This window comes from Carcharodon carcharias, chromosome 16, assembly GCF_017639515.1.
Source record: "Carcharodon carcharias isolate sCarCar2 chromosome 16, sCarCar2.pri, whole genome shotgun sequence".
Taxonomy (NCBI): Eukaryota; Metazoa; Chordata; class Chondrichthyes; order Lamniformes; family Lamnidae; genus Carcharodon; species Carcharodon carcharias.
This window is the reverse complement of record NC_054482.1, coordinates 96,491,897-96,517,965: the sequence shown is the minus strand read 5'-3', so window position 1 is coordinate 96,517,965 and position 26,069 is coordinate 96,491,897. Positions and strand designations below refer to the sequence as shown.

The following is a 26,069-nucleotide window of genomic DNA, read 5'->3' as shown; positions in this document are numbered from 1 at the left end:
CTGTATAATAATAAAACAGCATAAAACATGAACAGAGTCGTAGGGGCTCCAATATATAGGGAAGACCAGGGGGTGGGGGGTGGGGGGGGGACTTCAGGAGCAGGCATGTGCAGACGCACCTCCGATTGGTGCACCCAACTGGGGGCGCGCCGCCATTTTATGTCAGTGGGCCAATTAAGGCCCGCCCAGCGTGACGCTGGCCAGGAAGCACTATGCGCTCCCTGTGCAGGCAAGGGGGCAATTCCCTAAGCCAGGAGTGCGCTCTTTCACGCACGCATGCGAAAGAAAGCACTCATCTCCCTGAGGCTAAGTTCTGCCTCAAGGAGATTGGTGCCAAATTCAAAATTGGTCAATGCACAAACATAAAATGTCTCTGACATGTCCCCTCGTGTGACACTGTCACATGAGTTGGGACATTTCCATCACTTTTATTTAAACTTTTATTAAAGTTTTAAAAACCTTCATGGAACCTTATCCCGCCCGTGGATAAGGTTTCATGCTTTTTCTAATTCCCGCCAGGGTTCCCGGCCTGCACACCAACCTAAAGGTTGGACGGGCAGGTCCATTAACTACTTGAATTACTTTTTAAGTGGCCTCAATTGGCCGTTGACAGGTCGGCGGGCACACAGCTGATTTGGCTCCACCCCTGCCGACCTGAAAATTAAAATGAGGCGGGGTGACGTCAGGGGTTCCGCCCGACATCATCACGCGTCATTTTACACATTGGCGAGCGGGCGCCGCCCCTCACCTACCGACCTCAGTATCCTGACCATAATTCTTTGAAAGTATGAGTACAGACAGATAAATTCACAAAGAAGGCAGCCAGCAGTTTACATTTTATAAATAAAGGCATAGAGTTATAGCAAAAAGGTCATGCATTGCTGAAAAAAAAGATATGTCAAAGCTTTTCGTCTTGCACTCATCAGGAAGCTTAACAATAACACCAATATAAGGCTAAAACAACAATTTATATTGTAGGAGAAGGGAGTGCCGATTAGTTGGCAAGTGGACTCTTGTTGGCAATTGACATTACCATGGAGAATACACCAATTGATGGTGATTGACAGTTAACTGTCGAGCATTGTTTGGAAATTTAAACCAGCAGCTTGACCCTGATTGGGCAAGGCTTTGCCCTGAGAAATGAGTCAGCGAATGGTTGCCACTTATTTTATTTAACTGAAACAGGCCCAATATGTGTGCATGTTCTTTCTGTCTGCAAAGAACAGTGCCTTGTGTGCTAAATTTCAAACAATGCTTGACAGTTAACTCTCATCACCATCAATTGGTGCATTCTCCATGGCAACGCCTATACCAACCAGAGTCCACTTGCCAACCAATCAGCACTCTCTTCTTATACAGTATAAATTGTTGTTTTCCACTTACATTGGTATTCTTGTGAAGTGTCCTGATGAGTGTAAGCCGAAAAGCTTTGACATGTCTATTTTTTCATCAACACTCAAGTTCTGTACTTTCAAACAAAAGGAGGTTACGGAAAATTTGGGATGAGGGTTGTCCTGTGATTGAAAGCTTGAGTAAATCAGACCTATACTCTCTGGTGTTTAGAAAAATGAGGAGTTATCTCATTGAAACATATTGGGTTTGAAGGGGCTTGACATTGTAGATACAGAGGTTGTTTCTCCTGGCTGGGGAATCGAGAACACATGGCCAATGTGTCAGGTTAAGGGCTCAGTCATTTAGGATTGAGATGAGGAGAAATTTCTGCACTCAGAGGGTTATGAATCTTTGGAATTCTGTACCCCAGAGGATTGTGGATGTTTCATTGTTGAACATATTTAAGGCTCAGTTAGAGAGTAATTATATATAATTCGAAAAGTTATTCAAATTGTTAGCACCTCTTTAAGCAAATATCTTTAGTTTCAAACATTATTCAAACTGTCAACAATGCATTGGTTATTTCAGCATAGCAAAGGATAATTGGTCTCCATAATGTATAAACCACTTAATTTGTATTATTTTGAAAAATACCCAAAAAACAAATTACTGGGAGATATTAAAGCCTATTTCAAAATGCCACAGCCAATATTTAAGGTGCCCACGTTTAGTAGAAAATACTAATTTGACCATTCACTAAGTCTGTTATTGGGCCAGATTTTCAAATGCCTGGCGGGGTCTAGACCCAGTACAGATGTGATATAAAAATCGCAGTCCTGGAGATTGTTTCCAGATCCCGAGCCTCCAATTAATGGCTCCTTTCAGAGCTTGTAAATAGGCCAGAAAGGTGGCACTACAATTTTTAATGGCAATTTTGATGAACTCGAATAGTCTGGTGCACATCAGTGCACAGCTGTCGGGTTTACTGAGGAACAAAGGGGAATTTTTTTTAATGTTTAAAATCATTGGGTCCTCCGATATTCTGCACTGGAATGTGCACAGTACTTCAGTTTTGCCCAGTTGTCCTCTATTTCATGGCTTTTTGCTGCTGGTCTTCTAAGGAGCTGCCTACTCTCTTCAGCAAAGCAGTGACAAGCCCCAACATGGCTACCATCTGCCTCTCTTGCTGGTGACAAGCAGACAGCTCCTGCCTCTTGGCACCACAAATTGTGAGGCAAACTCGCTTCTTGCCCAATTAGGGGCATTTACATTTAAAAATAGCCTTGCATGTAGTGTGGGGTTGAGACCTGGAATTCATCCGGGTGTCAGGTTCCTGACCCCTGCTTTGAAATTCCAGTCCATTAAGTGGCTTCAAGTTCCTTTCTAAAGCACACGATCCAGGCAATTACTCTTAGCGCAAAACTGAGGGAGTACTGTAGTGTCAGGGATATCATCTTTCAGGCACAATTTCAAAGAAATGGCCAATGTTTACCCCTCAAATATCTTCACTAGTACAGGTTGTTTGGTCATTGTCTCATTGCTATTTGTGGGACCTTGATGTGCTTAAATTAGCTGTTGCATTACCTACATTGCAACAATGACTACAATTCATTGCCTGGAAAGTGCTTTCGAGTTGTGAGATTCAGAAATTAGCTCTTTCTTCCTTTATTTTTGTGTGGTACTGAAAAGGTGTGTCTAATAATCTGTGGTGAATATGAAATTCCAATAACTAATGTAAATGTTGCATTACCACCAATACAAACACTAAATACAGGTCCATAAGTGAGCAGCTCTGTTAATTCAGAAGAGAGAGAAATGGACAAACAACTGAAATAATGCCTTCACAAGGAAAGAGAAGCTGAGGCCTGAATTTTCAAGCAGATTGAGAAGCTCTCCACCTTTGTGAAAATGGTGGCAGAGGCTTGGGTCTGTAAATCTCCTCCCCCCAAACCCAGCCCCCACCATTTTCTCAGGGTGGGGAGGGGGGGACGGAGGAGGGGTGTTGTGGGATGGGGAATGGGGACAGGTACTAAATAGTGCATCATGATTTGCAGAGGCAGCTACACATGATAAAATGCAGCTGTTTTCAGGCTGATCTGATTTTGGCCAGTGGGACGTCCAAAGCACGACTTGTGCACTTTAGACCTAATAGGAGAAAGTCTAAAGTTAGCACATTAATATAGAGAGGTAGGGTACCCTTTTGTAGAGGTAGGGTACCCTTTGGATAGGATCCCAGGACAGCTTTGGGAGAGGTAAAGTGCCCTTTGGGAGAAGGAAGCTGCACTTTGGGATTGCTAAAAGTAGTCATGAATGTCCGTGACAATGGATCTATTCAGTGAAACTGTCAAGCTGATTGGAACAGCCAAAGAGAACCGTCAAGGGGAACTGTCAAGATGTACAGAATGTTTAAATCTCTTGCCCTTTAAACATTTGAAAAAAAACTTCAGTTTATAAAAAATCATTGCTTGCCATTTCACTGTCTATTGACATAAGTCTGAGGAGCTAGCATTATACCATTAGAACTGCATGACTGATTTCACAGGCTATCATTATCACAGCATGGTGGTTGTCAGTTCACAGTTTGAATCACAGATCCAAGTTCTTGTAAAGTTTTTGAAGTGGGACTATGAATGCAAGTGCTTGTTATAAGGAATTAAATATTTGAAGGGAGTTAAATGTAGTGAATGTTTTTTTTTTATCAATGAGTTTGTTCTATGTCCAAAATAGTGCATTCACCGACTGATACTTAAGAACTTTATTTAACCTCAGCATCAGTTCTGAGGTCTGCCCATCATGGATACTGAGTAAGTTGGCTTGGAAGCTAAAAGGGCAAAGGATGATGGATGGGGGGCATGAGTTGGCATGGAGGGTAAGAGGGGCCTTGGGGTTGGGCGGAGGGACATAGGTTGGCATGGGGCTGTGTGGGGGTGGGTGTGCGGTGAGGGCTGTTTTGTGTTTTATTTATCCTTTACATCTTCAACAAAGTGTCAGAGCACCGAGGCTGTCCTTCCTCCCAGCCCATCTCCGCAGCTGGTAGCCTCCGAACCCTTTTGGGGTCACCCGCCACAACTTTTATTTTCACCCCCACCCCACCAAACCAAAAATCTGATCTACCAGGGCACATTTTCCTGGGTTGGATTGGATTGACGGAGCCAGGAATTGTCCCAGTATGTTGGGAGCAAAATTCAGGCCTAAGATTTTAAACAAGAGACTAATTATGGAATGGGGATAGAAAAGAGAATGCACGCAGACAAATACACTTTGGGTAATAGATCAGGCATGAAGCCAGGGTAAGAGAAGGTGAAGTAATTCTAGCAATGAGACACAGACCATGTGAAATAAATTTACTGTGACAAAGATATGTAATTGCCCATATGGAACTTGTTTTGCTAAGGATATTAATAGGACTAAAACTATAAAATATAAATAAACAGCTTTTCTGATGCTTCTTTCTCAGACAGCACTGTGATGTCTAAGGGCATCACGAGGGTTCTCAACACTGGACTACAAGCTTTTCATCCTATCCTAAGGGATTTGTTACAAGTGAACCAAATTTAAGGCCACAGTTGAATTTGTCAGATCTTGCCTCCGGCTTTTAATTTTGTAAGCTCCACATAAGCTTGAACATTTCAGATTTAAAGTGTTTTTACAGGGCCTCAAATGTCACAAGGTCAACTTGTAATGTCACAAATAGCCTTGCAAATCCATTTTTATGACAATCTTTCTCTGCTGCTTTTAGTATCTTGGCCCTGCTCTTCTGGAAACAAAAGAATTTAACATTGGAATTCAGATGTTGCTCGACTGAATGAATAAAAATGTCAAAAAGCAAACTGTAAGTATTCGTAATAATCAATTCCTTGGCTAATTGCTCTGACTGCAGTCCCCAAGGACATGTTTTTTTTCCCATTATTATTTTGTTCAGATGTCTCAAATTGGAAAACATACATCAAAAATTACAATATATTTATTTTTAATTAGTATGTGGGTTTTCCTTTGAATGCAGCTTTGTATCGCAGTCCAACATTCAATTATTTTAACAATACTTCATGCTGTAATAGTTTAAATTAAGCATCTGCATTAATAGAGTCAATACTATTTGGTGCAGTGCATATTTATATTTTATAAGACCACAGTACATGTTATTTATACAGCTTACAAAAAATAAAGACAACTGTTGGCTTTTACAAGGTTAGATACCCCAACAAATTTGGTGCCTTTGTGCATGGATCTTCAGAAAAATCATATGTACACAGCAAGTCAAGGATTGCTGGAAATATCAATAATATTATAACCAAAGCTTTTATAATTCTGTGGTTAGAACATATATAGCGTAGAGATGATGCCAGTATGCATCAACATGATTATTTCAATGCCCAACTGCAAGCACATCTTTCTCACCCATTTGTTTTTTTCAAACCATTTAACTGAAGAATTTTAAAATCTATTTCAGCTTTTAAAAAAGGAAACAAATATATATTTTTATTATATCCAGGAAGAGGTACTGTTAGAGAGAGGGAGAGAGAGAGAGAGGGAGAGACAGAGAGAGAGAGAGGGCAATATAATTATGCTTGTGATTTTATTATAATAAGAAGCCAAAAACAATTATTGTTTCTTGAAAAATGCTTCAAGTTTAAAAATAATGATTGCTGAAAACGCATTTATTTTTCGACCTATGCAGCGAGTCAGGATTTTTCAGTCTCTTTGGGCTGGATTTTACAGCCCTCAGACTGGGTGTCTTTTTGGCTGGGGGCAGTGGGGGAGGTGGGGGGTGCGGTGGGTTTGGTGTCGGGGATGGGCATCACATCAAATATGACGGGAGGCTAGCCCATTGCCTTTTCGCCCACCCCTGACCCAGTCCCAATAAAACGGTAGGCGGGCAGGCGCCAAAATCGGCAGCCTGCCTGCCATTTTTTACAATTAACAGGCAATTGAGCTTGTTCACAAGCCAATTGACCTGAATATTAGGCTGCCCATATCATAATATGGTTAGTGTGGACAAGCGGGCAGGAATGCGAAGGCCATTTGTTCAGCACAGCTGTTAACAGGTGGGAAGGGGGTGGGGTACGTCTTTCAGGGGATGCTCTGTGTATATCAACGCCCCACCCCACCTAAGATGTTACCCCCACCTTGTCACTCCCTGCCTGACCACCAAAACCCACCACCCCCACCCCCTCCATCCTTCTTGCACCTCTCCCTTGGCTCCCTGATCCCTCCGGAAGCCCACGTTTACCTCATTCTAGAGGACATCCTCTTCATCCCGATGCCTGCTGTCTAAAGCTGCCTGCCAATCAGATTTTCCAGCAGTTCTCAAGGGTGGGAATTCCTCCCACTGAGGGGCGGAAGTCCCACCCTCAGCTCCTTAAGGTATGTTATCACTCCAGAGTGGCCTTGGTTAACAGGGTCAACATTTATTCCTGGAGGATGGGACAGGGGGAGCAGTACACCCACCTCTCCCCTACCGCACTGCCCATAAAATTCAGCCTGATGTTTTTTTTCCCCGCAAATAATCTGAAAAAGGGCACAAGATGCATTGTAAAAGGTTTTATTAGTAAGATTTCAGACAGCGGAGGCTAAATAAAATAAATAGAGACATTTGATTGGGGCTTTGATGAGACCTTACCTGGAATACTTTGTATAGTTTTGGTTTCCATGTTCAAGGGAGAATATGCTTGCACTGGAGGTAGTACAGCAGTTCATTAGATTGGTCCCTGGGGTGTGAGGGTTGTCCTGTGATGACAGGCTGAGTAAATTGGGTCTGTATTCTCCAGAGCTTATAAGAATGAGAGGGGCTTTTTTGAAATGCGTTTTCCCTTTGGGGAATAGTGAGGAGGAGATGGAAGGATTTCCAGGCTGATTATCAGCCCATTGACCCATATCCTAAACACACCATCTGTAGCTAACAAGTCCCAGAGTGGGGCTTGAACCTGGAGCTTCTGGACCTGAGGTAGGGTTGCTACCATGGTACCACAAGACTTCCTAAACACTCAAGATTACAAAGGGGCTTGACAGGGTAGATAATGAAACGTTGTTTTCTGTTTGGGGATTCTGGAACAAGGGGGCTTAGTTTCATAAGGGACTGGTCATTTATGACTGAATCTTTGGAATTCTCTACCACAGAGGGTTGTGGGTGCACCATCACTGAATATATTTAAGGCTGAGACAGCCAAGAGTTTTGTCCTCTCAGGGAATCTAGGGATATGGGGAGTGGGTGAGAAAGTGGAGTTGAAGTCCAAAATCAGTCATGATCATATTGAATGGTGGAGCAGTCGCATTGAGCCACATGGACTTCTCCTGCTTCTATTTCTTATGTTCCTAAGTTACCACACTGCTGCTGTATATCGGGCACCAGCTCTTTGTATTTTGAATCACTGAAGTAAGAGTAAGCTTTATTTGCCTGGTACTTATTATGGCCTTTATTGTAAATTAGGAGTTCTCTACATAACCCAACCAGAGCACCTGAGTGATACACCAGATGTTCAACCAGATTGGAATACTTTTGCTGCAGGAGGATTGCATCAAAAATGGTTTCATTTCTCCAGGATGCCACTTCCTAATTAAGCCACGCTTACTTCCTAAAACTTTTTTCTATGTTTAATACGTTTAAGGGGTTGTTATGCACACCTCTCAAAAAAATGCATCACTTAAAAGGAAGCCAGCACAATAGTCCTGTCAATATAAATCAATTGTAAACTAATAATCTATTTATATTGCGGCCAGCCCTCAAATCGAGGACAGATGAAAGACAGACAGACAGGCAATAATCTATTCATGGTCTGAGTAACGTGAGTGGGTACTATAACGGAATGGTCAATACTCATAGACATAACATTTCCCTTTTCCATTTTATAAATGGGCAACATTTCATTCTGTTCAAGTTAATGTGTCCTGTGCCAATGAGTCATTTCTTAGTTCGGCTATTTAATTTTGTTTTATTCTTTCATGGGATGTGAGCGCTGCAGGCAAAGCCATCCCTAATTGTCCTTGAGAAGGTGGTGGTGAGCTGACTTCTTGAACCACTGCAGTCATTGTAGCGTAGGTACACCCACAGTGCTGTTAAGGAGGGAGTTCCAGGATTTTGACCCAACAACAGTGAAGGAACGGCGATATATTTCCAAGTCCAGATGGTAAGTGACTTGGCAGGGAACTTACAGGTGGTGGTGTTCCCATGCTCCCACTGCCCTACTCCTTTGAGGTGGCAGAGATGCATTAGTGGTGGAGGGAGTGGATGTTGAAGGTGGCGGATGAGGTGCCAATCAAGTGGGCTGCTTTGTTCTGGATGGTGTCAAGCTTCTTGAGTGTTGTTGGAGCTGCAATCATCCAGGCAAGTGGAGAGTATTCCATCACAGAATCACACAGTACAGAAGAGGCCATTCGGCCCATCAAGTCTGCACCAACATGTGAGAAACACCTGACCTACCTACCTAATCCCATTTACCAGCACTTGGCCCATAGCCTTGAATGTCATGACGTGCCAAGTGTTCATCCAGGTACTTTTTAAAGGATGTGAGGCAACCCGCCTCCACCACCCTCCCAACCCGCGCATTCCAGACCATCACCACCTCTGAGTAAAAAGGTTTTTCCTCACATCCCCCTTAAACCTCCTGCCCTTCACCTTGAACTTATGTCCCCTGACCTTTCGTCTAAGGGGAATAGCTGTTCCCTATCCACCCTGTCCATGCCCCTCATAATCTTGTACGCCTCAATCAGGTCGCCCTCTCAGTCTTCTTTGCTCCAACTAAAACAACCCAAACCTATCCAACCTTTCTTCATAACTTAAATGTTTCATCCCAGGCAACATCCTGGTGAATCTTCTCTGCACCCCCTCCAGTGGAATCACATCCTTCCTATAATGTGGCGACCAGAACTGCACACAGTACTCCAGCTGTGACCTCACCAAGGTCCTATACAACTCCAACATGACCTCCCAACTTTTGTAATCTATGTCTCAATTGATAAAGGCAAGTGTTCCATATGCCTTTTTCACCACCCCACTCACATGCCCCTCCACCTTCAGAGATCTACGGACACACACGCCAAGGTCCCTTTGTTCTTCAGAACTTCCTAATGTAATGCCGTTCATTGAATACTTCCTTGTCAAATTACTCCTTCCAAAGTGTATCACTTCACACTTTTCAGGGTTAAATTCCATCTGCCACTTATCTGCCCATTTGACCATCCCGACTATATCTTCCTGCAGCCCAAGACACTCAACCTCTCTGTTAACCACCTGGCCAATCTTTGTGTCATCTGCAAATTTACTAATCCTACCCCCCACATTGTCATCTATGTAATTTATATAAATGACAAATAATAGGGGACCCAGCACAGATCCCTGTGGTACACACTGGACACTGGCTTCCAGTCACTAAAGCATCCTTCTGTCATCACCCTCTGTCTCCTACAACTAAGCCAATTTTGAATTCACCTTATCAAATTACCCTGTATCTCACGTGCATTTGTCTTCTTTATAAGTCTCCCATGTGGGACCTTGTCAAAGGCTTTGCTGAAATCCATACAAAATACATCAACTGCACTACCCTCATCTACACACCTGGTCACCTCCTCAAAAAATTCAATCAAAAGCCATGGCGGAACCCACCGCAGGGGATGCGGCAGGCCAGCCAAATGTCCATTGACTTTCAGCGGGACCGGAAGATCCCAGCGGCGGGCAGGTCCAGAAAATCCTGGCCTACTCAGTCAAATGCTACATTGATGTCAAGGGCAGTCATTCTCACCTCACCTCTTGAGTTCAGCTCTTTTGTCCATCTTTGGACCAAGGCTGTAATGAGGTCAGGAGCTGCGTGGCCCCAGCAGAACCGAAACTGAGTATCAGTGAGCAGACTTGCTGAGTAAATGCCGTTTGATAGCACTTTCAACCACACCTTCCATCACTTTGCTGATGATTGAGAGTAGACACATGGGACGGTAATTGGCTGGGTTGGATTTGTTCTGCTCCTTTCGGACAGGACACACCTGGGCAATCTTTTACATTGCCAGGTAGATGCCAGTGTTGTAGTTGTACTGGAACAGCTTCACTAGGGGCACAGCTAGCTCTGGAGCACAAGTCTTCAGTACTATTGCCGGAATATTGTCAGGGCCCATAGCCTTTGCAGTAACCAGTGCCTTCAGCTGTTTCTTGATATCATGTGCAGTGAATTGAATTGGCTGAAGATTGGCATCCGTGATGCTGGGGATTTCAGGAGGCCAAGATGAATCATCCACTCAGCACTTCTGGCTGAAGATTGTTGCAAATGCTTCAACCTTTTGTTTTACACTGATATGCTGGCCTCCCCCATCATTGAGGATGGGGATGTTTGTGGAGTCTCCTCCTCCAGTGAGATGTTTAATTGTCCATCACTATTTACAACTGGATGTGGCAGGACTGCTGTGCTTAGATCTGATCCATCACTTTTCTACTTCTATTTAGCTCTGAAGAAGTCATGTGGACTTGAAACATTAACTCTGTTTCTCTCTTGACAGATGCTGCCAGACCTGCTGAGCTTTTGCAGCATTTTCTGTTTTTATTTCAAATTTCCAGCATCCACAGTATTTTGCTTTTATCTTAGATCTGATCCGTTGGTTGTGGGATCTCTTAGCTCTGTCCATCACATGCTGCCTCCACTGTTTGGCATGCAAGTAGCCCTGTGTTGTAGCTTTGAACGCTATCACTCTTTCTTATACTAGTCACTTGTCCATTTAGCTTAGTTTCACTGCACATTGAAAATGTTTGTTTGACTGGATCTGAAATTTGCTCAATCTTCACTTAATCAAAATTGATGTGAAGAAATGTTTAGCATTTACTGCTCACATTTCTATCCACTTCTTTTCATGTCATTTTACGCACTTGAGTTTCACGCATCGCCAAACATTTAGTTTAAATCCATTTCTTTGTTATCACTGATAAAGAGATTTCTTCACAAGGTCCATGTAAATTGTAGCATTTAACATGACAGGAGTTGTTTTCTCTGGTGATTATTAAAGCCTCTGACAAAGGTACTGCTTGTGTTCAGCACTCAAATCAGGAACCAAATAAAAACACTATAGTTTCTTCCAAGCAACACTGAATACCTGCTGTATTAGAAGTTCCGCAAACTAACATGCGCTGAGGTAAGCTTATCAATGTTTTCCAGCAGGATTGAAGCTTTCTGAGCCAACAGGACTCATCACCAATAAAGACAGGTGTGCTGAATGAAAACTTGGCACCCATTTATATAAGGGAAGTGTACCACTTGTTGTGGACAGGCAATCATGGTCAACAAATGAGGTAAGAGATAATGGCCATGAACTTCTTTGGAGTGGCAATCGGAGTCAGATTGCTACTCTGCTCCTAGTTTCTTACCTTGAAATCCAGCTGCTCCTTTCTAGCCCAACATCTGTCTCAGGCCGAGTGAGAACTGTCTAGTGCAGCGGGTTCCTGAGGCCTTGTGCTGAGCTCCGCAGAGTCGGAGTTAAGGGTGCCATGCCCCCTTTTTACAGCACTAAGCGCAATAAAGCAGGTAAGCTTAAAGGTCCAGCCATTTGAAGCAGTTAAGATTGTAAGGGAAGTGGGTGGGTTTGGAGGGTGTGGGGGGGGTGGTGGGTGATCGCTTGGTTCGGTGGGGGCGGGGTGGGGGGGTGGGCAGGTGAGGGTCGGGCACTCACTGCAGGGGTGGTCAGTGGGGGCAGGGGGGGGAGTGGGTGGTCAGAGGTGGACAGTGTGGGAGAGGGGAGGGCAGTCGTTGGGGAGTCCTGTGGGGGGATGGCGGTGTTGGGGGATTTGGGGGCTTGGGGTGGTTGGGGAATCCTGTGGGGAATCAGGGGAGTCCCGTGGGTAGTCAGCGGGTGGGTAATCGGGAGTCCCGTGGAGGTTTGTGGGAGTGGGAGGAGTCCCATGGGGAGTCAGAGTGGTAGTCAGGTGGAGGGTGGGAGTCAGTACAATAGTTACCCAGGAGTTAGAAGTGGTTTTAATTCTTCCAACCTTTTCTGGGTAAATATTTCTGAAAGGCAGTCAGAACCATCCAAAGTTTGTGATTTATATCCTAGTTTCAGGTAGTTCCCATTGCAGGGCATTTTGAAGTTTGAACTTCCCAGGTAATTGCCATGGTATCCTTACCTGTGGACTTCCAGGTGTTAACCAGGGCATCTTTGGGGTACCTCGTAGATACAATGCCCCAGAGCTCAGAAGTTACAGGCCAATATAAGGTTGAAAGCAAAGGCCTACACAAGTGTAAAGAAAAGTGAAAATCCAGAGGAATGGGAGAGCTATATCACGTAACAATGGAATGCAAAAGAAGCAAACAGAAGGCTCAAGAAGTGAATATGAAAAACAAACACTTGGAGGGGGATAAAGGCGAATAATAAATTATTTTATGAATACATCAGCAAAAAGAAAGTGGTAAAGGGACATGTTGGTCTGTTAAGATGAATGCAGGCTAGACTATTCTGGAAAATAAGGAATAAAGAAAATATCTATTTGGGCAAGAAACCAATGGTGCAAGGGAACTTGAAAATACATAACCGTGGATTTAAAACATGCAAATATGGTAATGGAGAAAATAATGGGACTTATGGGACTTAATGGGACAAATGAGCAGGATCTGTTAGTTTCTACACCAGTATATTAAAAAATGGTGAGGAAATTACAAATGGATTAATCATAGTTTCCCAAAGCCCTCTAAATTCAGAAACTGTGTAAGTGGCGCTCAACTAGTTAAGAAAGGACAGAGATGAGAAAGAACCAGCAAAGTACAGACCTGCCAGTTTGACATCAGTTGTGAGGAGGTTACTGAAATCTATCATCAGGATCTATCATTTTTAACTCTGTGTAACTGAATGGATTTTGAGTGAGTTAAAATGTCACCCATGGTGAGCAATTGGCCAAAAGTCAGTTGATTAAAGTTGATCCACCAGTTACAGATAGGGAATTGATAGGTTGAATTACTTGCAAACTGCTTAATAGGTGATACAAAAGATCATCATTAGATTTATAGACAACATGTGCACTTCCTCTTAATTGATCAAAAATGACCACATGGCTTATTTAATTGGAATAATCCTCTAACAATGGGTAGGATGTGTTTTTGGTGCAGAATAGCAAACCCTATTTGAACATCACGGGTTGGATTTTTGTCTAGTCCAGATGACTTGGGGGCACTTTAAAAATGGCAGGTGGGTCCAGATTTCAGCATTTCCAACCCCATTCCTTGATTTTCCGATTTTCAGGAATGCCTTTTAAGGGTGTGGCTGGTTTGGGTCACAAGCCCATGGGACGGGGCCCAGGCCAGGTTCGTAATCCAGCAGCTTTTACTGCGTGAGCTGGTGTTGGGCAAGGGGTTGGGGGGAGACCTCCTTTGGGGCCCCTGTGCCCATTGGAGACACCACCCAATTTCATACTCCTCCCTTTAACTCCACCACCACCACCCCCCCCCACCCCACCGCTTTCCACCTCCAGTCTGTCAAACCTGGCCCCAGCAGCCCCTCTCACTGGGGCCTACCCTCCAGGTCTTGCCGTTACCCCAGACTTACCTTGGCTCCATAATCTCCTCTTGTTTGGGGATTGCCTGTAGTCCCAGCAGTGGCCACCATTCAAACCTCGCACTGCTGGGCCGAAAGAGATAGGCCAGCAGCTCTCTAAAATGGGACTTCTTCCCCAAATAGAAGTCTTGATCTTAGTTAATTAATGCTGCTTTCAGCATAAAATGGCTGCGGGGCAGCCTGCTTTTTGGTGGATGGCTCCCTATCAACTTTTTAGTTGGGGGGGGCGGGGAAATATGGTGCCCGGTGAAATCCACCCCAAGGTTCCACCCAGCTGCAGGCATTAATGCAGATCTGGTTGCCCAGGATCTCCCTTGTTTCCACCAGCTCCCACATGCTGTTACAAGCTTAGATTCTTGTCTTCAATATTCTCTTGGACACAGCAGCACTGGTAAGTGTTCCGAGTATCTCTCATTTTAGTCTGTATTTCCATTGTTCAATATCTAACAATATGATAGTGTAACCAACAAATGTAACAATAGTACCCTCTTGTGATCTTAACTGGACATTCATGTTTTTCAATCATGCATCTCTCCAGTCTTTTCAAAGGCAAAGAAAGGACAGGTACAAATTATTCAGTTGATTTCTTTCAAGGCAAGGAACCACTGTCTAAAATTTACAATCAGACTCCTTTATTTCAACCACAGCAATTTGTAATAGCTTTTATTATACAAAATAATGAAGACACCATGCTACCCCACATGAGTATGCCGTTTTGCTTGATATTGACAAAATAATCTCCTGCATCTGAATCTCAGAACAGCTTGTCCTTATAATCTTCCACTTAAAATCCTGGCTGTCGATAAATGTGTTCTTTTTTATCTTCCTGTATTCAGAAACAGAGTGGAAATGGTCCCAGATTTGCAGTAAATGCGGTAGCAAGCGGGAGAAACATTTTTCCCGCTGGCCATAATGGCGGCCTTTCACACTGTATTGTCCCAAATCTGCCGCATTAATTATGCATTCCTGGGACACACGCTGTTTCCATGGCGGGTAGGTCCAATCTGCCTGCCACGCTGTCACCTCGCAGCTTCATCACGCCAGGCGCCAGATTTAAAGTACAGCCGAGCTCAATGCTTCCAACCCAGGACTTCAGCAAAGAAGAAATGGCCCTGAATGGCAAGATGACTGCAGCCACCGAGCACCTTTTGGACGCCGTGGAAGCCTGCTCTGATGTCCTCTACCCCTGCTCTGGCTGCAGGAAGGGCAGCAACATTACCACTCCAGCTTAGTAGGCGATGGCAGTGGTGGTCAGTGTCAATGCTGCACAGAAGAGGTTGGCCATCCAATGCAGATAGAGAATGAATGATCTCATCTGTGCAGCTAGGGTATGGTAACCATCTGATCACTCACACACTCAAACCCATCACACATTCACTGGCAACTCACTCACTGCCAGCTCAAGGGACATCACCACCCATTCTCACTTACATAACCACACATGTCCATCTGGGCTCATCTCCTCTGGAGACTGCCTCCTCAACCCTCATCATCTTGACGCCACTTGCACAGATCAACATGTGCCCCCACACACACCCTGGGATACTCCCCTTCCCCAGTACAGCGCTCGTCCTGCAGCCTCTTCCCTTGCCTGGGGCCACTTCTGCCCCTTCCCCAAGCAAGCCTTAGCCCAGCAGCTGTTGAAAAGCCACCCACGTATAGCTGACCTGGTAGGTAGAGGCCTGCCCAGTAGCCATCATAAAAGTGATGTGGTGTTTTCTGTGAAGCCTGGAGTGGATGGCTGTGAGCGCTGACCAAAGCTAGACAGGCAAACAAACCTTGAAGTCTCGAGTGAAACGCAGCCCCTGTCAACTGCAGGACTTATATATGCTGTTGTGAAACGTGGGCAGCTAATCGAGCAGTGGGGTGGGGGTGGGTCAGACTGGCAGGCTGGCCATCCATGACATACTGATGCATTACAATGAGGTTCCCGACGTTCGATGGCAGGGAATGCAGCCCGCCAGCGATGGGCTGAACGGATGACTGCAAACTGGTTTCACGACAAGTGAAACCGACTTCTGGGCCTTCTCGCCATATTGTCTGCTTACGACACCGAATACGCCCGACGCTGGCGGGCAGGGAAAATCCCGGACACAGGAACAGGGGTAGGCTATTCAGCCATTGAGCCCGTTCCACTACTCAATTAGATCATGACTGGTCTGTACGTTAGCTCCATCTACCCACACATAGGACAGAATTTTCTGCCTGTCAGGTGGGCAGGTCCGACCCAATCTACGGCAGGCGGGGAGCCAATCCCCGCCAGCGAAGCAGGCTGCACCGCCATTTTACGTGGGCAGGCCAATTAAGGCCCAGCCAGCGTGCCGTCCGGCAGGAAGCACATAGGGGATTCCCTAAAAGCGAGAGTGTGCTCTTTTGCGCATGCACACAAAAGAGCACACATCTCCCTGAGGCTTAGCGCTGCCTCAGGGAGATCGCTTCCACTTTGAAAATTATTAAAAATAGAGAAAAAAAACTTCCTAACATGTACCCCTCATGTGATGAGATGGGACATGTTCATAATTTACAGAATGACTTTATTAAAATATTTAAAACCCTGAATGAAACCTCATCCCACCGCTGGATGAGGTTTCATGTTTTCTCTATTTGCCACCGGGGCTCCTGGCCTGCCCGCCAACATTAAGGTTGTTCGAGCAGGTCCTTTACTTGTTTAAATGATTCTGTCAATGGCTCCCCTGCTCGCTGATGGCAAAATTCTGCCCATGATCTTTATTATGGTTGCCGAACAAAAATCTATGAGTCTTAGGCCGGAATTTTCCAGCCCCTTCTGGCAAAGGGATCTTCTGGTCCTGCCCAAGTCAATGGGCTTTTGAATAGCTCACCATCCACCAAGGCAGGTCCGGAAAATCCCAGCCTTAGTTTTAAAATTTTCATTTGACCACATCCTCAACATCTTTCTTCAATGGGTCGTTCCAGGTTTTCATTTGTGTGAAAAAGTGCTTCCTGGCATCATCATTGAATGAGCCAGCTCTAATTTTCCGATTATACTCCATTGTGCCAGACTCCCCTAGCAGAGAAAATGATTTCTCTCTACCTACCTAGCCCTTATCATTCTATACTTGAAGAAATACAAGCAGTCTATGCAATCATAATTTAACCCATGTAGCCCCAAAGCCTGCAAAGCACCAAGGATTAGGAACTAACCAACACAATGGCCCAAATTTTTAGCTCGTTGGGCTGCGCGCACCTGAGCCAAACAAACCTAAAACGGTGTCAGGCGAGCGTCCTGACGTCATTGCGCACTTGCGCGATATTTCAGTCGGCGGGCGCGTGCCACAGTTGGCAGCACGCCTACCAACAATTAAAAGGCCTATTAAGGTAATAACTGAATTAAATGTTTTTGCTGCCCGTCCAACCTTAGGATTGGCGGGCAGGCAAAAAGGCCAAGCGGCCTATGGATTTTTCAGGAAACCTCATCCACGGGCGGGATGAGATTTCCAGCAGCCATTAAAAATTAAATAAAAATTTTAACATTGCAGTAATAACATGTCCCTACTCATGTGACACAGTCACACAAGCAGGGACATGTTTTGTAACAATTTAAAGTTCTTTGTTTTTAATTTTTAAAACTTTCATCTCCCTGAGGAAGCTCTGTGCTTCAGGGAGCTTTTCCTGCACGCACCTGCTAAGCGCTGCAGCGTGCGTTTCACACTGGACGGATCTTAATTGGCCCACCAGCGTGAAATCGCGGTCAGGCTCTGATCGCGGGCGGCGATTGGCTTCCTGCCCGACGAGGGCAAAATCCTGGCCAATAAGTATGAGATGTTTAATGATTACTGAGACAAACTAACAAAGTATTTTTCAGTTTTTGGGAAACAGTTTCAATGCTTAGGCTATTACCATTTTTAGCTCTTTAGCCTCTAGATTCAGTCTGTAAGTCTGGGCTAGTCAACATTCCTCAGTTCCCAGCCACATGCCCTTCCTTCGATGCTAGCCACTGAGTAAAATAAAAGCAAAATATTGCTGATGCTGGAAATCTGAAATATAACAGAAAATTCTGGAAAAACTCAGCAGGTCTGTCAGCATCTATGGCGAGAGAAACAGAGTTCATGTTTTGAGTCCAATATGACTCTTCTTGGAATTGTTCCCACTGAGTCCTCTATTCTTAAGTGTTTCCCATTTTGTGTCTGGCTCTGAGTACTCTGAGTTCTATTCCCTTAAAAATGTAGGCAGAGTTATTTGGAAGGGAGAGGCAGGCAGGTGAAGTTGTTCACAAAGGGCACTTGTTATAGGCTAAATCCACCAAATTTGCAGTTCAACCACTGCCACACCCACCCTCCACACTCCCTAATCCCTCTATCCTGGCTTCACCACTACCTAATGGGATAACAATTGTCATGAAGCTATTTATGTATATAATATTTTGGAAAATATTTTTCTCTTAAAATAGAGGTTTAGTCTGCAGGTGTGTCTTAACTGGATTAAAGCCAGCTAGTCTGGGTGCTTTGAAATGTATTAGTTTTGATATGTAAGAGAGATAGCCTGTATTTGCATTTTTTGAATACAGCAGTCAAGAAGTGGGGTGAAAACTGATGCCTTTCTAGCAGCTACCAAGCAAAATGTTTATATTACTAATAAAATTGGTATTATGAAAGGGTTTTCATTGTTAAAAGGCGACGTTCATAGAGCTTGTTGATACAATGAGAATTATAATTCAACGGGGCTGGTAGGTATAACTTCAGTAGTTTTCAGGTGTGCAGTCAGAGGCAATGTAAGATCAAAAGGCAGGTGCAAGCCTCCAACTGGCTCCACAGTGAAATGAACCTCATTTTGAATTCATAAGGTGAAAATGTTTTGCCTGGTATCTGGTTAAATCTATGGGTTGCTGTTGCCTTAATGGAGATTAGTTTGAGAATGTGTTTAAAGCTATGCTAGTAGTAATTTGTAGCTATGTGTACATACATTTTAACCTGTATAAATTAATAAAATGTTTCATTTAGTTTAATGTAAAACCTCGAGAACTAGTGGTCTGATTCCTGAGTTTAAAGTCTCACATCTCAAACATAACATTTAAAATTATTGGTTACGACAGCTGTTTAAAGTTTCCCTCCATGATTTTAAAAAATAACTCCGCTTTACCAACTGCATCGGTCATAACACAATTCCTTCAGTTCCTTTTTACAGTTCAGGCACATCTGCTGACAAATTTCCAAACTTGTAGAAGCTATCCAATACCCGATGAATCTTTTCATTACTTTAGTAGCAATTCCTAATTTTCCACCCCAGTTGCTTTCAGCACTTTTAATCTGCACAGATCTTAATTTAAGGAATTGATATATAAGGCATAAGAGACATCAGTTCATGGGTATTCTATTAATTTGTGTTGGAAAAAGTACTCCATAAGAGAGAAGGAACAATAAGTTTGCCTCATCATATCCACAAAATATTACAAAAACCCTTCATAATCAATCAACTACTTTTAAAGCTCTGTCATGATTGCTGGACAAAGGTCAATAAAATAAATGACCTGACAATCTGTCTTTTTTGGTAGAATAGTTTTGAGGAATTGCAATATCAGGAGACATTCTGCAAATTGTGTTATGGAATCATTCACAACCACTGGTCCAGCTATATGCAATCCTGATTTTACATCTTTTATGTCCAAAGGATGCACCTCTAATAATGTAGCACTCAAGGATAAGAATGCAAGTTAAATACGTGCAACACCAAACTTCAAATCATTAGGAAACATGTAAATTAAATATTTTGAGGTGTCAGAGTCACAATCAGACTTTTATAGGACATCCTCGGGGAAGACTGCCACTCCAATCTGCCTGCCATACTAAGTTTCATAAGCATTAGGTTTCTGCTGTTGGTGTTGGGATAGCAAAAGTTTGCTTCACCTGAATTTACATTCCAGTACATATGTGGAAACTGATATAAAGCCATTGTACCTGAAGTACTGTAGTTCCCAAATGTGGCGTCTTGTAAGAATAAATATAGGGGTCTGAGATTTACTTGGTACTCAATTGCCTGAGTACATGGTAATGCTAGTGAATCTACCCTAAAGGATAGCAGCCTGAGCGGCTTCAAAGCCCAATTTGCAATGCAAATGATACTTAGTCCCGAAAGTACAGCTGATGTATCAGAAAAGGCCACCAGTTGTTCAACATCCATTTCCAGAAGGTCAGTGAACAAGTTCTTAAATTATATTCTTAGTTGGCCCGACTTTTCACAGGCAGCTGTTGGGGCTCAATTTTGTTCAGCCAATTTCTTTCCCCCTAAAGGTCTGAATAGTTTACATGCAGCTGGCATAGGAATTCTCAACTCAAAGTAATGAACAATGTGCCAAGAGCAAAATTTAAATATTCAAATGAGCTAACCTTGTATTGTCATTTGTGTGCAGCTATGTTCAGTGCTTAAGGAACAGATGTCCCAATGGCACTGCGCCATAATTGAACTATTGGCCCCATGCTTCCTGCTAACTGATGCAGTGACTGGATCAGTAATACATCTCTCATGGAATGTGATCCTTATTTGATCCTAATCTGTAATATTGGGGTTCATGGCAGCAAACATGAAGTAAGAGATGGGGACTCAGTGGGGAAAACAACTGAAAACAAATTAAAGAAAAAGTTAAGGTTCAAATCTACAAGTTAAACAAGACTTACTGAAATAACTATTGTGTGTATGTGTGTGTGTGTGTCTGTGTGGCATTGAGAAAATTTAAAGCAGATGAAAGGCTAAAATTCTTATCAATGCAAAATGCCTTAACTAATTATGCATCCATGTAACGTGTGTTCAGTTTGCACTTGTTTAAATAGCAGAGATGCTCATTAGCTGCAGTATATCTGTAATGCTTCAGTAAACAGTTTAATGGCTGTGATGTTTAACCAATTTCTGAAGTCTTTGTAATTTCAGCTTTAGCAGCTCATTAATGTTTTTTTTGACAGTGTACAGATGATTTTACTGCAATTTGACACCGTTCATTCCACCCCGCCCCCGCCCCACCCCTCCCCCCACAAAATGTCACGATTCACTTCTATGACTAGGGACTACTCAAATACAAAGGAAATAAGCTCTAAAATAGAGGGTTAACAGTTATTGCTTAAGAGTCATCACTGCCTTGTACTTCTACACATTGCAATTCTTGGGCACAGTTGCACAATTTAGATTTTTTTTTTAGTGCACCGAAGTGCAACATTATCATGGATTTATTATTGTCAATCAACCAATCAGGGCACAGGCATTTCTTTACCACAATAATCAGCATCACATCACTCATTAGAGAAACCTGGCAAATAAAGATAAGCAGAACTACAGTAAAACAACGTTTTGAACAGCTATTCACATGGGAATGTTGCCCAATTATTCAGAAGGTCATTAAGGAAAATTAAAAAAAAACAATGCCAAGCATTTTCTAATTAAAATGCCCCAAACAACGCTTTTAGAATTTATTTTTATAAGTGATAAACCAGTCTCTAAATGTTTTCCTAATTTTTATTAGTCTTAATTAGAAAAAAAAGTCCCAGAACATGCTCTAAAAATCCTTTCCCTCTTACTGCAGGTTGAAATGAAGGGTTTTCATATTATTTCTACTGAGGCAATTTGACCCTTGATTATATTATTAGGAAATTTGGACTATCTGTCCAAGAGTGAAAAAAAAATCAGTTACATGACAGGTGTGAGTGAGTGTATTGTGTCAGCACAAACTGGGAGTCAAACATTACTTACGTTAAATCACAGATTTTTTCTATGTAGGTTTGCAGAAACCTGCAGCTGCTGTTTAAGCTACATTATGCAAACAGTGCAATCACTATGGCAAACTTAAGAAAATTCTAGTGTAAGGTCAATATAATGCGCAAATAGAACAATATTGCTAAGCAGCTAGATTATTCATAAACCATTCCTGAAGTTGTTTTCAATTTCACTGATTCATGGAAGTATTTATTCTATCATTATTTTAAAAATTCTGCACATCCAATCATCTTGTGTAAATATTAGGCCATTGTAAATGGTTAACGCTAGAATCCTGGCCTTATTTGGTTGAAGAGGATTTATGAATGGCACTCATTTAGTGCCCAATTTCACATCCTTTCTGCAGTTCAACCAGGCTGAGGCCAATGAAGAAATGATTGAACGAAAGATTTCTGTTCAGAAAATATTTGCGATTATTGAATTTAAGTGCTAAGAAAAGGTTTGCGCCTGCTGAGAGTTCATTCCTAATGGAAACATCTCAGTCATGTTCTGATGGAAGGTCATTGACCAGAAATGTTAACTCAGTTTCCTTCTCCACAGAATGCTACCTGACCTACTGAGTATTTCCAGCAATTCCTATTTTTATTTCAGTCATGGGTTCAGTAGTTCTCAATTAGTACAGAACCTATCATCAGTGGTAGAATATGGCACTAAAGAAGAAAATACAGTTTAACTAATAGTCAAGAATATTCCATTGTGGATGTACAATCTAGCAATATAATGCCTGAGGAAATAAAACCTCACAATTAAGTTTTACTTCTTTTTAAAGCTTCTCAGAGATAATTTAGAAAGAAAGTACAGTAGTTTATAATAGCTTACCTGAAGAATTGCAGAGAACAGAGCCAAATGCACTGATGACAATATTTGCTTTTAAGCGAATAACTTGATCTTCATCTTCAATCCAATCCCCAACGTCATTCTGCTCTGTACGAACAAACTCAATTGCAGAAATGCGCTGACCTTTCAGAATAATTCTTCTTGGTGACATGTAAGGCAAAAACTCGCATCTTTCTTTTTTTGCTAGTTCCATCTAATAGACAATTACAAGAGACAGAAACAACATTGTTAAGCTCAGGACAACTCTGACCTTCAGGGCAATATTAGTGTGTGATGTCGAACTCAAGCATCGCATTACAAATTCTGGACATCATGCAGAATCTAAGATTACAGAAATGCAATGTAACTAGTTCCAAGCTATCATTCTTCTTTTGTTGTTTGACCTTCCAAAGAGCAAGGGGAGAATTTCCGGGTACCAATGCAGGTAGGAACCGAGGGGACAGGCTTGTTACTTCACACAGCCGGTTGGTGTGACTGTTTTCTGGCACCATCCCTCGCACGGGCCATTTTCGGGAAGGCTGGCTCGAGGGCAGAGCAAGCTAACCACCTGCAAGTGGTGGCTAGCTTGTTAAAGTATTTACAGTTAAGGCCACTGGTCAGAGGCTGACTGGAATTTTCCAGTTCTGTAGGCCTGTAGACTCCTCGTGGTGTCTGGAGCAGCTGCCTGGAGGTGGCCTCCCATGGAAGATTGGGGGGGGTGAGATCAGCATTCCAGAAAGACTTGGAGGCTCTTCCCCACCTATCTGGCCAGAGCTGTGGCCACAGGCCGCTCAGTGCATGGGATCCCCCTCCAGAATTGTGGTACGGCCACTGCGACCATTTTTAAATTTCAAAACCTTTCAAGACTGCTGAAAGGTGCCTCAAGATAGAGGCAACCTCTCTTTCCCTTACCTGCAATGGCAGGCTGCAGTACCTTCCATGCTACAGGGCCTCCTATTGGCCCCAATGCCTTGGGAGCCCACCTATTGTCCTTAACTGAATGTTGAGCGTGCCCTGTAGCCTCTAATTGGCCAATCGAAGCAAAATCAACATCGGGTGACTGGTATCGACACTGTGGGGTTAGGACTCATATTTGACCCCGCCCTGAACGTTTGTAGGAAAGATTCCTACAAGTTATATGATGCCACGACGGTTGTTGTTCTGCAACAAAATCTCCCAAGTTCCCCCTCTAGTGTCTGCATAAGTACACTCCATTCAGCCCTTCCTTTAAAATAGACTGACATTTTCTAAAAACTTTCAAAACGAAACATCCAGAATTTTCAACAAAATCACAGTTTAGGTATGAAAAAGGTCTCCTCTATTTCTGAAAGGGATGTTGCAAATAGACAGATGGCTGGATTATCTGCTTCAGAGACTCTAAAATTAACACTATTTTTAGTCTGCATGAATAACAGTAATGATGAGATCTAGTCAAGGTAGTATTTGAAAAACACATTTCTGGTCATTTGAGTTGTTATAGTTGAATTAAGTCAGAAAATCAGAATGCAGACAAATAGCTTGAATTTGTTTTCCTCACAGGGCATGATCACCAAACCTGATTTCACTAGACTGGGCATGGCATCCCAAACAGCATAATCCTTCACTTCTGCCTTAGCCTTGTGATTTTTCTTCACAATCTTATCGTTTTACTTGGATGTGACAGCATGAGGTGCTGTGATTCTTAATTTGTGATGGAGCATAGTTGTTGCAGTTTCTTCACCCATAGTGCAGTGAGGCGTAGATGGTAGTTATTTACACAGGAATTGCCTGCACTATTACTGCCAAGATAAAGTGTCCAACTGAGCAGTCTGAACACATTTCTTGATTGCTTTCATGAATCTTTGAGCCTCAGACCTTGTGGCTGGCCATTATGGTGCAATTTGATGGCAGTGAAATCCAAGTTGCTCTGCAAATTGCTACAATTCTGAACTTTGCAATGGAGATCCATGCAACAGTGGCTCTCACAGCCAGAAATTTGGTTACTTCAGCTTGCTGGAAATTAGGACAAATTATCAATTGCTAAGAGTTAGTTTGATGGAAAGTGTACCCAAAGGTCAGCACCAACTTCCTCTGCCATGGATTATCAGGCAAATCATGTATGGCGCGTGGTGCTGTCTTATGTGAACAGTTGTCACCTGACAGCAGAGAGATCTTTAATTAGATTCTTCTATTTTATTATGCATTATATAATATATAAATGGAACTAAACTTTGTTCCTGAAAGGAGGCTTTGGTTTTGATCATCTCTTGATGATCAAAGTGGGCAAGAGAGATTACTCAATCCTATATACTCACCACAGGATAGCATCCCAAGGAGCAATGATCCATTTAGTTTCACCTGGTATGAAAACACCTCTTCTACTGCTTGTTATGTTTCTTACTCAAATCCGGTCCAGCCAAGGAATCTCGACCAGTGTTTTTGCTCTGAAAGGACAGTCCATTTGTCCCTTTCTTTCATTTCCAACATTAGTTCACACTGAAGTTGCTTTCATTCCTTCCGTCAGAAGATTATACCAGTACTCCCAGAGTTTTTCCCCATCAAAACTAACCTTAGGTATTCATTGGAGACTCAATGAGAAAATAGAAATCCGAGCAGGTGAAAGGGTAAGCAAACTGTTCTTGCCAAGGAAGTCGATACAGAACCTCAAAGACTTCAGTTGAAACCCAGAAGGAGCAAATGATCGTTTCAAGAATAAAGGGAAAAATGTGACAAGCTTAAAAGAGGATTTGCAGCAGCCATGAAAGTGGAGTGATCCAACAAAATAATATTACAGATCTGTTTGTGCACAATACACATAGCAAGTACTAACCAATTGGACTAACTACTGGATTACACATTGACCTCATTGCAGCTAATATTACCATACAGCATAACACAATGGGCGTTCATGGAGTTCAATGATGCTTCTCCTAACAGTAGCCAACACTGAGTTCTCCATGGCTACTTGGTACACTGTAGTTGCACAAAATAAAACCAAAGGAAATGCAAGGAAGAAGTTTGGGATGTGATGGGTTGGTTGAAGCCATCTTTTCTCAATTTCTGTCAGTTCAATTTCTTCTGCTTCCTTCGAAAATGCAGATAGGATTAATTGCCAACACCATGATCGCACAGCTGATGTTTAATGTGATCATCTAGTCATGGTGAATCATTTCTTTAACTGATATTTGTCAAAAGAAACTGCCATACAGTGTCACAAGATTCAAACCTTAGAGGAACACAGTGACATTGAGCAAAAAAAATCCTAAATTTCAGCTGCGGTGATTTTGAATTCTACATGCAACAATACAATACACATGCAGCCACTGATATGGGCAGAAAAGGAAAACCTAACTTGGTGGCAAAGCAGAAAAAATATACATGCCTTTGGCAGCTGGGAGAGTCATGAGCAAATTTATTGAGAATCAAGCATACTCAGGAGTTTTTAAAATTCAAGGATCAACCTACGTTGTGGAAAGGAGACCATAAGTGAATAAGAAATACCAACTCATGGCCCAGATCGCCTGGGGAGGGGCAATTGTCATCAGATTGTCGCTCTGCTAGAACATTGTCCTGACCTGGTGCTGTTCTTTTCTTCCCTGTCCTTCAAGCCCGGCTTCCCCAGAAATGTGGAGTGCAGTGTCAACTCAGAGAGCTCTATCGCAGCATAATAGTCGAGGGGAAGAGAAGACATGCCTCTTTTTACAGCACCAGCA

At 42.9% G+C, this 26,069-nt stretch overlaps 1 protein-coding gene across 1 annotated transcript in view; it reads right to left on the bottom strand.

Moving 5' to 3' along the window:
* The window catches only part of LOC121289338 (dihydropyrimidine dehydrogenase [NADP(+)]-like), an 838,466-nt gene that overhangs the window by 408,973 nt on the left and 403,424 nt on the right, over positions 1-26,069 (bottom strand). The window contains exon 11 of the mRNA XM_041208692.1: positions 22,381-22,591. Coding sequence (XP_041064626.1) covers positions 22,381-22,591 — 211 coding nt within the window. The remainder of the gene's footprint in view (positions 1-22,380; positions 22,592-26,069) is intronic.